The sequence below is a fragment of the Telopea speciosissima genome, chromosome 4, assembly GCF_018873765.1.
Source record: "Telopea speciosissima isolate NSW1024214 ecotype Mountain lineage chromosome 4, Tspe_v1, whole genome shotgun sequence".
In the NCBI taxonomy this organism is placed as follows: Eukaryota; Viridiplantae; Streptophyta; class Magnoliopsida; order Proteales; family Proteaceae; genus Telopea; species Telopea speciosissima.
In genome coordinates, this window is record NC_057919.1 from 12314894 (window position 1) to 12328896 (window position 14003).

A 14003-nucleotide genomic window follows, 5' to 3' on the forward strand; every position below is an offset into this window, starting at 1 on the left:
CCCGTCGACTCGTGCAGTAGGGTTAAAGTTTTAGCGAGTTCGATTCGATCAAACTGGTTGTGGCCTGTGGGGAACTCCCGCCTTTTCTCACTGACTGAGCTCGGTTGCGCAGCTAGAGTCACTCGACCACGATGAGAGTAAGCGCCAAAACCTTCTATGTTCCCTCGCTGTTCTGATTGTTACTCATATTTCTTTCTTTTGTTCGACCGTTTTAAATATTAATCCAAGGAATATCTTCCGTAATTTCGATTTGCAGTTCAGTTTTATTTGCTAAAACCCTCGTTCGACCTCCCCTTAAAATAGTCCCATTTGTTGTTTTTTTTGTTTTTTGATAGATAAGTCCGATTTTATTTGCTCATTCGTATATATCGTTTCATATTTGTTTTCTGCGATCCTATGCGTATGAAGATTGCAGTGGAAGGATGCATGCACGGAGATCTCGACAATGTTTACGCGACTCTTCTGCATTTGGAGAAAGTAGAAAACACAAAGATCGACCTTCTCCTATGCTGTGGTGATTTTCAGGTAAATTGAGATGGCTGCCTGTTTTTGGACGTCGCTGTTGCAATGAATAATATTAGTTATTGACCTGAGATTGTACGCGCTTGTATGTTTAATGAAATGTGTTTGATGAATTTTTGGCTTCTGTCTGGCTTAGCCGTCGAAGAGGTAAATGAATAGTGAGCTGGCAAATTGTTAGAGTTTGTATTGCTAGAACTGAGTGGTACGGATAAAGTACTTACTGTTATCAATTGTTGACTAGTTTTTTATTAAAGTCTCTAGAATCACATAATACAGTAGAAGGCTGATCGTTAGTTGAGCTTTGATGAGGAAGAAGGCTTAGCTTTTAAAATACGAGGGTAAAAAGAAAATTCTGATGCTTACTCATGTTGCAGGGAAGCCATTTAATGCTTAACAAGTCAGTTTGATGTTTATAATGCTCACTGGGGATTATTTTTCTTGGGAGAGTACCGTTTAGAAATTTGGAGAAATCAAATTGTTACTGTATAAATGGATCTTACTTCCATTTATTGCATCTATTGAGAAAGTACAGATTGACGATTTCCAACCCAACAGTGGGTGCGCCAAGTGAGGAAATTTCAAATCGCATGCTGCTCAGAGTTATTTTGATTCATGAAATTCAATCGATTTAGTGTTCGGCTTGGTAAACCAATGGAAGTGCGAGATTGAGTTCTAATCTATATCAAGACTGATAAGTGATAACCTAATTGAAAAGAGTCGATTCAGATTGAAGGGTTTTGATTTGAAGGATTTAAACAAGGTAATAGGTATAGGTTTTAATTCCGTCAGAGGATGTAGGAAGGGTCTAGGGAAGTTATGGGTTGAAAATAACAAGAATTGAATGATTTTAATCAAGGTGGTTACGTTTCAGTTTTAGATAAGCAGAAATGAAGGAATCACATAAGAGAAAAACAATAGAAAGAAGGAAAGTGACGAGTCTGAAATAGAATGGTAGTAGTTAAAGGCGAATTAGGGAAGAGAAACAGTGAAAGAAGATGGAAAAGTAGACTGGTGGACCCCGGTTTCCCCGTAAATTCTTTTTTCCCTCGTAAATCCTCTCCCACTTTGGGATTGCATGTTTTAATGAATACCTTTACCTCCTGTTTACATTGAAATGAGCTAGACCTATACCAAGTAATAACTCAAGACTAAACACCATTCACCTCAGTTAATAGGACCATTAACTCATTAAATAACCAAACTAAAGCACTTGTAAAAGAAAAAAAATACAGATACCTTCCATCACTTAAAATATTAAGTAAGAAGATAAAATACCACACTCACAATATTAAGAGACCCAAATAAATCCATCTTTAATTTAAAATAAAAAGGATCCTTTTGACAGCTTATTCATTTTGGGCTCCAAGTTGGCTTTTACTTGTCAAGCCACCGGAAAGAAATTGCACCATATATTTGAAATTATCTACTATTTTAATAGATCATGCATGAGCTATCAGTTTTGCACCTTTGCATCTAACGATTTTGATAAAATAGGTCAAACAATGTCCTTTGATGCAGTACTTTCTTTTTCTTTTCTTTTCTTTTTTTTGGTTTTTATCTTTGTAGGGGTGTTAAAATGCATCACCTGATTAAGGGGTCCTATGTCTTGCACCTGTTAAAGGTAGATCTTATGTAAGGTTAAAAAATATAGTTTACAGGTGGCAATGATGGGAATTAGGGACTGAGAAGATATAACAGTCAACAAGGATGTTTAAAACTTGGTTTAGAAGCAAGGAGGGTAAGAAATAGTAAGTACCAATAGGAAACTAGGAAAAAAGAAGGTTGAGAAAGAAGTGTAAGAGAGAGAAAGAGAGGGGGGGGGGATAGATTGATCTATATAACTCATAGGATATTGCTGTTGATATTGTAGCTTAAACTAGTTGTATTCAACAAATACTCATTCAAGTTCTTTTACAAATAAACCCAAAAGATTTCCATGTAAAAGACCCATCCCCCACCTCCCCCCAAAAAAAAAAAAACAAAAAAAAAAAAGGAAGAAAAAAGCACCCATTTATAGGTTATGTTTGCTTACAACCGAAGTTAACTTCTCTAACGTGCTAATAGGCTGCTTATTTAAATCCATTGAGAAACCATCTTCCTAATGATACTTGAAGGATGAAATCTCTAGATACAGCCCCTAGGGCCCCATTTCGTTCCTATATAAGTTCCCATACAACTGTTAAACTATAGGTACTTCTATAACATTATTAATTTGGATTAATTGATAATTCTAAGCAAAAGGTCAAGGTGGAATGGGCTAAATAATGGCTTGATCTTGGACATGTTTGTGGGCACGGAGATATGTGTAAGTTTTCAGGGGCTTTGCTTATGAAGGTTTTGGATCATTTTCATCAACTTTTTGTAGATTTGTCCCTTTTTTAGTTATCAGATTAAGGTGTGCTGTGGCCTGTGGGGGAGACCATACATGAGTCCTGGAGAAATGACCAAAATACCTGGGTAGACTTTATGATTTTCCCTGTGCTTTTCTGCACTGTGTCCAGGGAAGTGGGAACCTCCAGGAACTAACAATGAGCAGCGTATCTAGTGTTGCATGGATATGGAGGCCAAAGTTGGAATTTGATGCAATTTGGGAATCTGATTTATCAATCAGAAAATCTTGTGCTAAGTTTGTTCTTGCTGCTGTATTATATGCTTTTGTTGTCATAAGGTTGGTCAGTTCATGCTGCTGTATTATATGCTTTTGTTGCCATAAGGTTGACTTCAAGTGGAGTAGTCATGCTTCCTTCAAACCTGTAGTTCCAGGTGATAAGTTAAGTGGAATGACAAGAGTAAGAGTCATGTTCTACAGGAGGGATGGTACTTTATTTGACCATCTCTGTAGGAAATATAATTTTTATATGCAATAATTTAGTTTTGAATCTTTAATTACTTTTTTTGGTTAAGCTATTTTGGATTTTGTTTGAGGATTTTAATTCCATACAAAACAGTCTTGAATTTGTACTCAAAATTTAGGATTCTACTCTGTCAGAAGCTTATATTGAAATTGCTGTCTTCAAACAAATGTTTTTTCCTTATTTCATTTATTTTGCTTTTATATGGTATAAATTTCAATGATTGATTTTGGTTCTTCTTAGCATCTTACGAATCCCTTGAAGCAATATTATGCTATTGCTCTCATTTTCAGTGTATTTTGTCATTAATGTAGTTTGGGTTCAGTTTTTAGATTCAGTTCCAACTTTAAGTCTTATTACTTATTATAGGTAGTTTTTTGTTCAAGCAGGCTGTTAGAAATGAAAGGGATTTGGAGAGCTTAAATGTCAAGCCTAAATATAGGAGCATGAACTCGTTTTGGAAGTACTACTCAGGACAGGAAGTTCCTCCCTTTCCAACTATTTTCATTGGTGGGAATCACGAAGCATCCAATTATCTTTGGGAACTGTGAGTTACTTGGAAACATCTTTGTTATGTCCAAGATTTTTTTTTTCGCTAGAAGATGGAAGACCTTTTGGGATGCATTTTTTTTTATGTCTCTGATTTTAGATGCTTAACTGGACTAAAAAAAATTCTTATCCCAACCATACAGGGTAAGTCGAGTCACATTGTTTCTTGCATTGCCATTTCCATGCCCCGAGATAAAAGAGCGTTGTCTCATGTTGGCAATGAACATAAATTTTTTAGGGTAAAGCCACATAGTCATGAAGGGAAATGCTCGACCAACGCGTGTGTAAAATGATGATGGCATGGATTCCACACTTTCCTCCCCATGCTGTGGGCCACTACTGCATTGGTTTGAGGACTACTTTACGGCTGGAATCTGGGCCGTCGCCTGTCATTATTTTATTCCCGCCTCTTTTTTTTTTTTTTTGGTGTGGAAAGCACTTCTGATGTAGACAAACATTACAACAAGCACCATAGCTGCAAGCCTAAGAAGGACCAGATCCATACTTAGGCCCATGGTTCTTCAATTGGACCTTTGGTTCAAGCCAGACCAAGGTTCAAAACTCGGATTTCGGTCTCGTTTCGACCTAATCGAAATGACCGAAACCCAAGGTTTAAAGTAGCGGTATCAGGTATCGTATCGGAAGGATGATTTTAAGAGACGTATTGTATCGTATCGGAGAGACACAAGACACGCTAGATATGTATGGAAATCGTGAACATATCGAAATGATTAGGATATATGCAAAATACAGTTTTGAAGCATAAAACACTATAAATAAGTAATATATAAAGGAAAAGTCCGGGCATGCTGCTAGGATGCCCAACATGTGTCTTCCTCTCTCCTCCCCCTTTGGAAAATACCTCCTTGCCCTCCTGTGTCCAGCTCTGTGATCAAGGGAATTTGATCTGTGCTTGTTTGTGTTGGTGGCTGGTTCTTAATGAGTGTAAAACCAGATATGAACTTCACCCTAAAGATAGCAACATTTTGCCATTTATATTTTATCTAATGACACTATGAAGCTTCACAAAATACCTTCAGCAAAATCAGAAAATTGGTTAAACCTCCATTTTTCTATTCTGATCCCAAGTATCTGAGTCATATTCATCTTACATTTATGTTCTATGGTTCTTTTCCTTTCACAGAATTTTTGCTGCCTTTTGTTCTTTTCCTTTCATTTATGTTCTATGGTTCTTGTAGAATATGGTTGCATCAAATTAATTTGGTTTTATGTTTTTAATCAAATAGGGAAAATGTTAAAACCAAAAGACAAGTTTTGGTAACATGCTAGTCAGTTGGACAATGATTACTTCAATTGTAAATTTTGTGGAAAACAATTTTACAGAGGGGTCACTTGGCTTAAGTACCATTTGGCTAGGTTTAGTGTCCATGATGTTGCCCCTTGTGAAAAAGTCATTGATGATATCCAAGCACAGGTCATTTTTGTTGTTAATTCTGAGTTACGTAATAAAAAACGTAGGAGTAATACTGTTGAGAAGGGGTTGGTTACAGTTCTTGCTCTATGACTTCACGTGATCAGAGGCAATCCACAATGGAAGAAGCGATTCCTATATGGATAAGCCAACTTGGGAGAAAATCCTTTGTGAAATCTTTATTAAGAACAACATTCCTTTTAAGTTTTAATGTTGTTCAATCAAAGTTTTCATCAATTTATTGAAGTGTACTGCCCGTTATGGTCCTAGTGTTCCTCTTCCAAGTTATTCTACCCTTAGTGGTAGAATTATCTCTCAGGCAAGAAAGGACATTGACAAATATGTTGGAGAAGTAAAGTTGTTTTGGATGGCAACTGGTTGTACCATCATGTCTGATTCAAGGACTGACTTAAAGAAGAGGTCTTTTATTAATGTGATTGCTTATTCACTGGGCGGTGCTCTTTTCTTGAAGTCTGAGGAGTGTTCTCATGCTAGAATGAGTGGTCCATTTATCTTTGATATTATTGGTAGTAAGATTGAAAGTATTGGTCAAGATAATGTAGTTCATATAATTTAAGACAATGTTTCCAATTACGGAAATGCATTTGATATGCTTCTAGGAAAATAACGTTGGTTGTTCAAGACTCGATGTGCAGCTCATGGAATTAATCTAATGTTTAAGGATATTTATGAGACGGTTAAAGGGGTTCAAGAAATGTTTTATGAAGCAAAATGCATAATTGATTACTTGTATAGGTCTACCATTGTCTTGCAGTTGATGAGATAGTTCACAAATAAGGATTTGAAATATCCTTGTAAGACCTGATTTGCTTCCAACTTCTTAATGATTCGTCCATTGTTGAATTGGAAGAAGAAGCTTAGACTCCTAGTTGCATCAGCTGAGTGGAGGGGTCTAAGAAATTCTAGATCTTTTGAAGCCGGTACGATAATGAATATTATTCAAAGGGAATCATTCTAGATTGAGTCAAAAGAGTTTTTGCGGTTAATGGAACCAATCATTCGGGTTCTTCGTTTGGTTGATGGTGATGGGCTTACCTTGGGTTACCTGTATGAGGCAATGGAAAGAGCATGAGAGGTATTAGTACAACTAAAGGAGAGAGATGTTCGTTATGACCAGATTTTGAAAATCTTTGACATTAGAAGGCCATTAGGTTCCTCCCCTTTTCCAACAGTTCTTTCAATCCTTCAACAGTTCAACTCTCCTTATGTTGCTCATTAATGAATTCCAAATCTGGTATGACATTTTCAAAGCACAGTACTATCTTCAACTCTGTACACACTATCTAGGACCTGGGTCTTTTTATTTTATCTTCCTATGCAATTTGTCATCTAGTTCATCGGTAATAGTTATATTTGTTTCGTATGGTGAAGTAATCTTTGAGGGACTTTGTTCTTTTCATGTGGTAATTGTCTGCTGGTATTATTGATGCCAATAGTGAAAAGTGGTTTGGACAAGATATTTAGGCTTCCGAAATCTGGTGTTACTTTATTCTGGTTTGCTACTTACGCAGATCAGTATTACTTTTTGGCTGCCTTTCCAGATACTATGGAGGATGGGCAGCGCCTAATATATATTTCTTGGGGTTTGCTGGAGTGATTAAGTTTGGCAACATTCGAATCGGTGGTCTTTCTGGAATTTATAATGCACGACACTACCAATTAGGCAAGTTAAACTCTGAGTAATGGCTATTTGTACCCGTTTCAATTGCTCAGCTATGTAGTTCTCTTTGGCATAATAGATTCTCATATCTGGGGTTTTGGTACTGTCTTCTGTGTCATTTGTCTGTTCATATTGTATGTGAATTTTACTGGAAAATCTTGGGTGGAAATTAAAGATAAACTTCACATGGTTTAATGTTACATTATATGTCATTTAACCACTGTGGCTATTGTAAGTGGTTCATTGTTCTATGGTACGTATCAAATTATGTTACTTGTTTTATGAGCAGGACACTACGAGAGGCCTCCTTATAATGAAAGTGATATTCGGTCTATCTACCATGTGCGTGAGTACGATGTCCTCAAGCTCATGCAAGTTGAGGAACCAATTGATATTTTTCTTTCCCATGATTGGCCTCTTGGAATCACTGACTACGGAAACTGGAAGGAACTTGTTCGACACAAACGTTTTTTTGAGAAAGAGGTAATTATGTGTGTGGCATAACTTTCAAGAGGGCTAAAGCATAAAATAGCATGTTTCTATGGGAAGAAATGACTATGTGGAGCTTGTTAAATGGCTGCAACATACTATTGTTCTGTATTTCTTTTGTTTAAGATGTGAGTAGACATGATTTTGATCATATATGCTTTGTTTCTTCTTTCTCGAAAGTAGCTTCTGATTCTCTGTATTGTTAATGAAAAAGGAAACCTATTTCCAGTACAGGGAAAGGGGCTGGTAGATGAGACAGATAGCCTATTGTTCTGATATGGCTAACCATTAAACATTTTGCCTTCATTTTTATGAAAGGCTTGGGGGTGGGGGTTTAGGAATATCTTTCACAGAGAAAATGATTAGTTCTATTTGTTTCTCCTAGCCATTCAAAGTTTTTCAAAGATTCTCTCCAGAGTCTAGCTATATGATATCAATGACAACAATGTTTAGATAGTTGTATCAGATTTTTTTAAGCGTGGATGGATTTATGGCTGCGCTGACAGGACTTTTTTTTGTACACCTTTGTGGACAATAATGAAGAATGAGCCAATAGAATTAATGGATCTAAACAATGTAGCATCTTTCTGCATTTTCAGGAAAGCTCTCAAATACTGTTTGATCATTATTTGAAGTCTTGCCACTTTTAACACTAAAGACATTGGGTTGATACCTCTACAGCTCCTCCTTTACCAGTTTGCCTACTGAGTAGGCCGGCTTGAGTGCTTGACTGTAAGTAGGGAGGATGATGATAGTTCCAGTCAAGTTGCTTTCAATTCGATTAAAATATATATATTTGATGAATTCAGACTAGCTAATAGTTAAATGTAGTTTGCTGAATTACAGACTAATGCAATTAAATCCGCTCTTCATAGACAAACTTGGGATTTGCAATCCCAGGTAAGATCGGTTCTGGATCATGGGATCCTTTTCTATCAGATAGGAAAGGCTGTTGCACAAATGTACATCCAAGTAGTTGTCCACAATTAGTAACAGGCAATAAACCCAAGTCACACTCTCGATATAAATTAAAGTAAGGCCTCTAGGAGGGAGCCTCCCTACCCAAATAAGATCCCCTACTAGAAACGTTGTTGATGTCTGTTAGTGGTTCCAAGTGGTATGCAAACAGCCTTGTGTTAGCATGCACAACAACCCCTAGAAGCATCATCTCAAGTTTGTTGCAAGGAATAAAGCACCAAAGCAGATCCTAGCTAGAACAAAAAATATTATGACTTTTTGGTGAGATACCCATTTGGAAAATTATTAACTTGGCAACCACTTGCTTCATTGTTTGTAGAAGATCCAGATTCAACCCAAGTCTATGCTATGTTGATACTTGGGGTTTAGATAGTATGCTGAAAATTTACATATAGATATTGTTAATGTATAGTTATACATTCTATAAGTTTTAAAATGCATTGTGAATTAGGTATACTAAAGAAAATACATCCCAGTCTTATGTAGTGGATGCATATGTTGAAGCTCCCAATGATCCTTGATAATCTCGAGGAAGGTCTTGCTTCCATGTGGCATTACATTGTAGACGTGTCCTTCATCATGTCCACAACAACATATAAATGTGACATGGTGGCTTGCAAGCAGAGTCCACCATCCTCAGGACCTTGATCAGTGGGTCCAAAACTTTTCCACCTTACTCAGGTGGTGCCAAAACTCCTCAGATGAAATGGTTGCTTGTGCTGCCTTACCACGAGGGGAACTCGACTCCCTACACCCAAATCACTCCTCAGATGCAAACATAGATCTTGGTCCAGCCTTTTCCCCCTCAAAGCTCTTCAGTGCAATGTAGTTTGTGGCGATTCTAGTGAGGCCGTGCTTGACCAAGTCTCACTCACACTTCTCCCTCAAGAGGGTCAGTGCAAACCCTTGGTTGTAGACAAACACCTGTCTCGCTTATCTTCCCTATGCCCTTTAGCATGAGGTCAATGCAATGGGTTGCACAAGGGGTCTAGAAGAACTGGTACTCATCAACTTCTGACCAGCCTTCTTGAAGTTGCTTTCGTTGTCCGTCATAACTCGGACAACGTTCTCCACTCCCACCTCCTGAACCACCTCTTTAAGCAACTTATAAATGTATTTTGCATCCTTTTTCTCCTTAGATGCATCCACAGATTTTAGGAATACTGTCCTCCCGTTAAACCATAAAGTTGATGATGAACTTTGTCGTGGGCCCAGTCCAACCATCACATATAATCGTCACCCTGTAGATCTTCCACATCCCTTCAGGTCATCTATATACTCCTGGAGTTCCTTTTTTTTCTGTTGGAGGAGATACACATTCATCACCTTGTATGCAGTCGGCTACTGGGCCCTTGGGCCAGCCTTAACAACCACATTTAGCATCGTCTGATAATAGGGCCCTGTAGTGGCATGTGATGGGATGTTGTGGAATAACAACCACTTAGACACAGCCTCCCCAACCTTCCCCCTCACATTACTTCACATACCCTTCAATTTACGTTGCTTGTTACCTTTTTCATGTAGATACTGGGATCCTACTCTAGTACGTGGTCCTGTTGTGGTCGTATTGGAAGTGGAACTGCCCTTGTACTCTTTGATCTCCTGAAGGGCAACGCAGCCTGCCTCATCCCCTGTGACTATGCAGATCCACTATCACTTGCTCTAGACCATAGTTGTCAAGGCGGCAAGGCGGTGGAGGGGTGCCTAAGCGCTTAGGCGGCAAGGCGCCCACCTAGGCATTGCCTAGGCACCCAAGTGTTATTTTTTATTTCCCTTCTTTTCTAACATTATTTATATGCTATAATATGTACCTTATATCATCAAAAAATCAACATTAAACCACATCAAGTCATAAAAAATCAATATTAATCAACATTAAATCACATTAAGTAATCAAAAATCAATATTAAGCCACATACAACAACAACAACAACAAACTCAGCCTTATCCCAACTTAATGGGGTCGGCTACAAGGATCCAAACAAAACAAAAAAACAAAATATGGAAAACATAGATTTAAAGGGAAAAGAGGGATGAAAAAGGAAAAGGATAGTAAGAGGAGGAAAGAGGCATAGTCCAACCCGTCAGGAAAATCTCAGCTAAATCTCAGGAAAATATTAAGCCACATAAAGTCATAAAAAATCATATAGAACTAGAAGACAGCAGAACTAAAGAAGCAAGCTATTGGAAGTTTGAAACAATCAAAACATACATTTGGTTTATACTGTTCTTAGAAAATATGATCTTGTCAATAAGTAATTAAACTGCTCTCGATTTAGAAAAATGTTCTTTTTCTCTAACAAGTTTGACTGATCAAATGATTGTAGTTTGACTGCTCTCGAATGTGCTTGTTTTCGGTCAAACCTTATTTGGTGGGCGTGAATGCTGTCAAAATTGCTCTGAATGAAAACATTTTTTTAAATATCAACATAAATGAATATTTTTCCACACTTTGGGTTTTTAGCAATGTTTTACCATATTAAGATTTATGGAATTTTTAGATTTGAGAAAAAACTCGGCATTAGAAAGTTGAAATTTCACCTATTGCCAAAAATCCAGTTTTTGTTCTTGAATTGGGAAGTTGACTTTTTATCCTTTTGGAATTTGATTTTTTAACTATTTTTTATTGGATTCAAATAGGGGGTATTTGCTTATTTATGAATAATATCTTAAGTAAATGAAATACATCATTTACTTAAATGATATTTGGCATAAATAAGTGCCAAAACTTAGTCCGATACCAATTAGACCAGTGCAAGGCGCCCTATACTATGGTGGCAATCGCCTAGGCCCCTAGAGATCCACGTGGACACCTAGGCGACGCCCTGTCGTCTCTCCTACCTCTTCCCGTGTCGCCTCCCTTGTCACCACTGTGCTGTTGCATAAAGAAAACAAGCCATTATTAACTGAAGTACATCAACTGAGACCACTGAAACAACCATGTAGCTACTTATTATTTTTCCCCAAACCATTATATTTTTCTCTTTCAAATCACATTTGATTTGTTAGGTTGGTAATTGAACAATCTCCCTGATGACACCAAACTCAAACCAAGTGGGCATAGTTTTACCCTTGATAATTCGAAGTGGTAGGAATAGGTCACTAGTTTCTGGGATTGGATATTGCTATTGGGGAAGGCTTCTCTAAAATTATGGTGGAAGGTAGCCACTGTGATAGCTTGGGTCACCTTGATTAAAGAGTGATCTTGGAGATTTGTGCAGAAATAAGAAGAATAAGTACCTTGCATCATAAGTGAACTGTTCATTCTGGTGGAAGCCAAGTGGACTGCCCATTCTTGTGGGATTTTATTAAGTTGTGGGTTAAGGGGTTGCTAATTTACCTAGGGTTAAGAGGGTGGACGGTGGACCTTGGTGCAACAGTAAGGTTGCGCCATTGTGACCAACTGGTTACAGGTTCGAGTCTCAGGAAACAGCCCTTCTGAGAATCGGGGTTAAGGCTGCGTATATTATGACCCTCCCCGGACCCCGCAGTGGCGGGAGCCTCGTGCAATGGGTACGCCCTTTTTCTTAATTAACCTTTGGTCACAATAAGTTGTACTTGATTTCCTTATGTGCTATTAATATCAAGTTGTTATTTATCAGGAAGAAGGATTATTAGTTTCTGGACTCATTCTAAACAATTGAAATAAAATAAAACAGAAGAAACTGGAACATGACTTGAAGTAGCCTCAAAATATAATGAGTTAATGACTAGATTTGAATTCAATGTGAGACCAACGTGGCAAAACCATATCTTAAAACACGTGCAACCTCTGGAGTGGAAAATTTGTTAACTTCAAAACTAAAATTTCAATTGAATTCCTTCAGCTGCCAATCATAAATTTACATCTCCAATGATTGGCATGGTCTATTGGACATGAAGGGAACCATACTGCCTATAGATCATTGCTGTCACGGCATCTAAGCAACCCAAGTCATTGGAGGGGTTTTTGGATGCAAGGCGACACCTCCTAGGCGACCAAGGTGACACTAGTTGTCAAGACACCTGGATGCCAAGGCGTTGTCCTTGACAACTATGCTGTAGATAAAGTCACGGGCGGTCTGGGAACTATACAGACCCAAAAGCCAGCCCAAAGGAGGCCCAAGTTTGGATAGGGCCGATAGGCACTGGAGCAAAGTCATATTTCGGGCCCTCGAGGAGGCCTTATATAACTGTGCTAGTTTTGCAGATTTTTCCGCATGTCCTAGGCTTTGTTCTTGTGTTAATATCTGTATACAGACTGGTCATAATTGCAAGACTGAGTTATTTTATCATCCTCCTTAATATGACTTATATTTTCTGTGCTTTCAGATTCAGGATAGAACACTAGGAAGCAAGGCTGCTACAGAATTGCTTGACAAATTGAAACCACCATACTGGTTTTCTGCTCATCTTCACTGCAAGTTTGCAGCTCTTGTTCAACATGGAGAGGGTGGTGCAGTAACAAAATTTCTTGCACTTGATAAATGCCTCCCAGGGCGCAAATTTTTGCAGGTAGTCTTCCTTATCTTTGTTTGTTTCTGTTAGATTTTTGCAGTTGTTACCTCTGGAAGCTAATGCCTTTCAGTTTTGTCATTGATTTCATATCTAGATTGTTGAAATTGAATCGGAGCCAGGACCTTATGAGATTCATTATGACGAAGAATGGATGGCAATAACACGGAAATTCAATTGTATCTTTCCTTTAACCAGGAAGCACATGCAGTTGGGGTGTGTGCATCACTAGGATACTCCTTATATGAAACTCTTGGAATGTTCTTGTTCTTAGTAATATGTGAGTCTACATGTTTGGATGTAGGGGTCTGCAGCTCGACTTGCAAGATTGTCGTCAATGGGTCAGGAGTAGGCTAAAAGCACGAGGAAGTAAGCCTTTTGATTTTATACGGACCGTACCTCCATATGATCCTTTTCAATCAGTCATGGAAGGTTCCTTATCTGGTAATGTTTGGGACTTTATTTCCCTTTAATAATAATACAAAACATAAATGTGGAGTTTGTCATGGATGCTACATGAATTTATGATGGCTAAGATCATTGAAAGTGGTTTGGGGGGGGGGGGAGGGGGAGGGTTAGGATCCCAAAAGATATTATTATTAACAATAATAGAAATCACAATTTATCTAGTTAACTTGGGAAACAATAGCTGTATTTAGTTTGGAAGCTCCTAAACATAACCAATCTAGGTCTTTATAAGCAACTGCCCAACCTGAACAGAGCTCCATTGTTAAACTAGTAAGCTTATGAGGTGACATTGCGAAATACTGCTTATTGAATCAGATGCTGCATATTACTGTATTAAGTGTGTATGCTTATTCAGTTTTAAGCCTAAAAGTATTCTATCGATCATGATTGGAGGAGGAAAATGTCTTTCTTTTCCCAAGTTAAAAATTTTGAGCTATTTTGGAATTAAAATTATTTTCTTCAGTTAGAGCTTTCTTGGATATTCTAGCTATTTAGTTGGTTTTCAATGGTTGTACTAAGCTTTGATGATGATATTTAA

General features: G+C 37.8%; 1 protein-coding gene across 6 annotated transcripts in view; it reads left to right on the forward strand.

The window, feature by feature from the left end:
* Positions 1-14003, forward strand: part of LOC122660312 (lariat debranching enzyme) — a 30921-nt gene continuing 16918 nt past the window's right edge. The window contains exons 1-8 of one of the 6 annotated variants that reach the window (XM_043855558.1): positions 1-137; positions 409-525; positions 3764-3921; positions 6888-7039; positions 7326-7519; positions 12815-12997; positions 13095-13213; positions 13302-13441. In XM_043855558.1, coding sequence (XP_043711493.1) covers positions 132-137; positions 409-525; positions 3764-3921; positions 6888-7039; positions 7326-7519; positions 12815-12997; positions 13095-13213; positions 13302-13441 — 1069 coding nt within the window. In that variant the 5' untranslated portion in view covers positions 1-131. Of the gene's footprint in view, positions 138-217; positions 283-376; positions 526-3747; positions 3922-6887; positions 7040-7325; positions 7520-12814; positions 12998-13094; positions 13214-13301; positions 13442-14003 lie in introns of those variants that run through there. The other 5 variants (XM_043855557.1, XM_043855556.1, XM_043855555.1 and 2 more) reach the window with 5 other exon arrangements.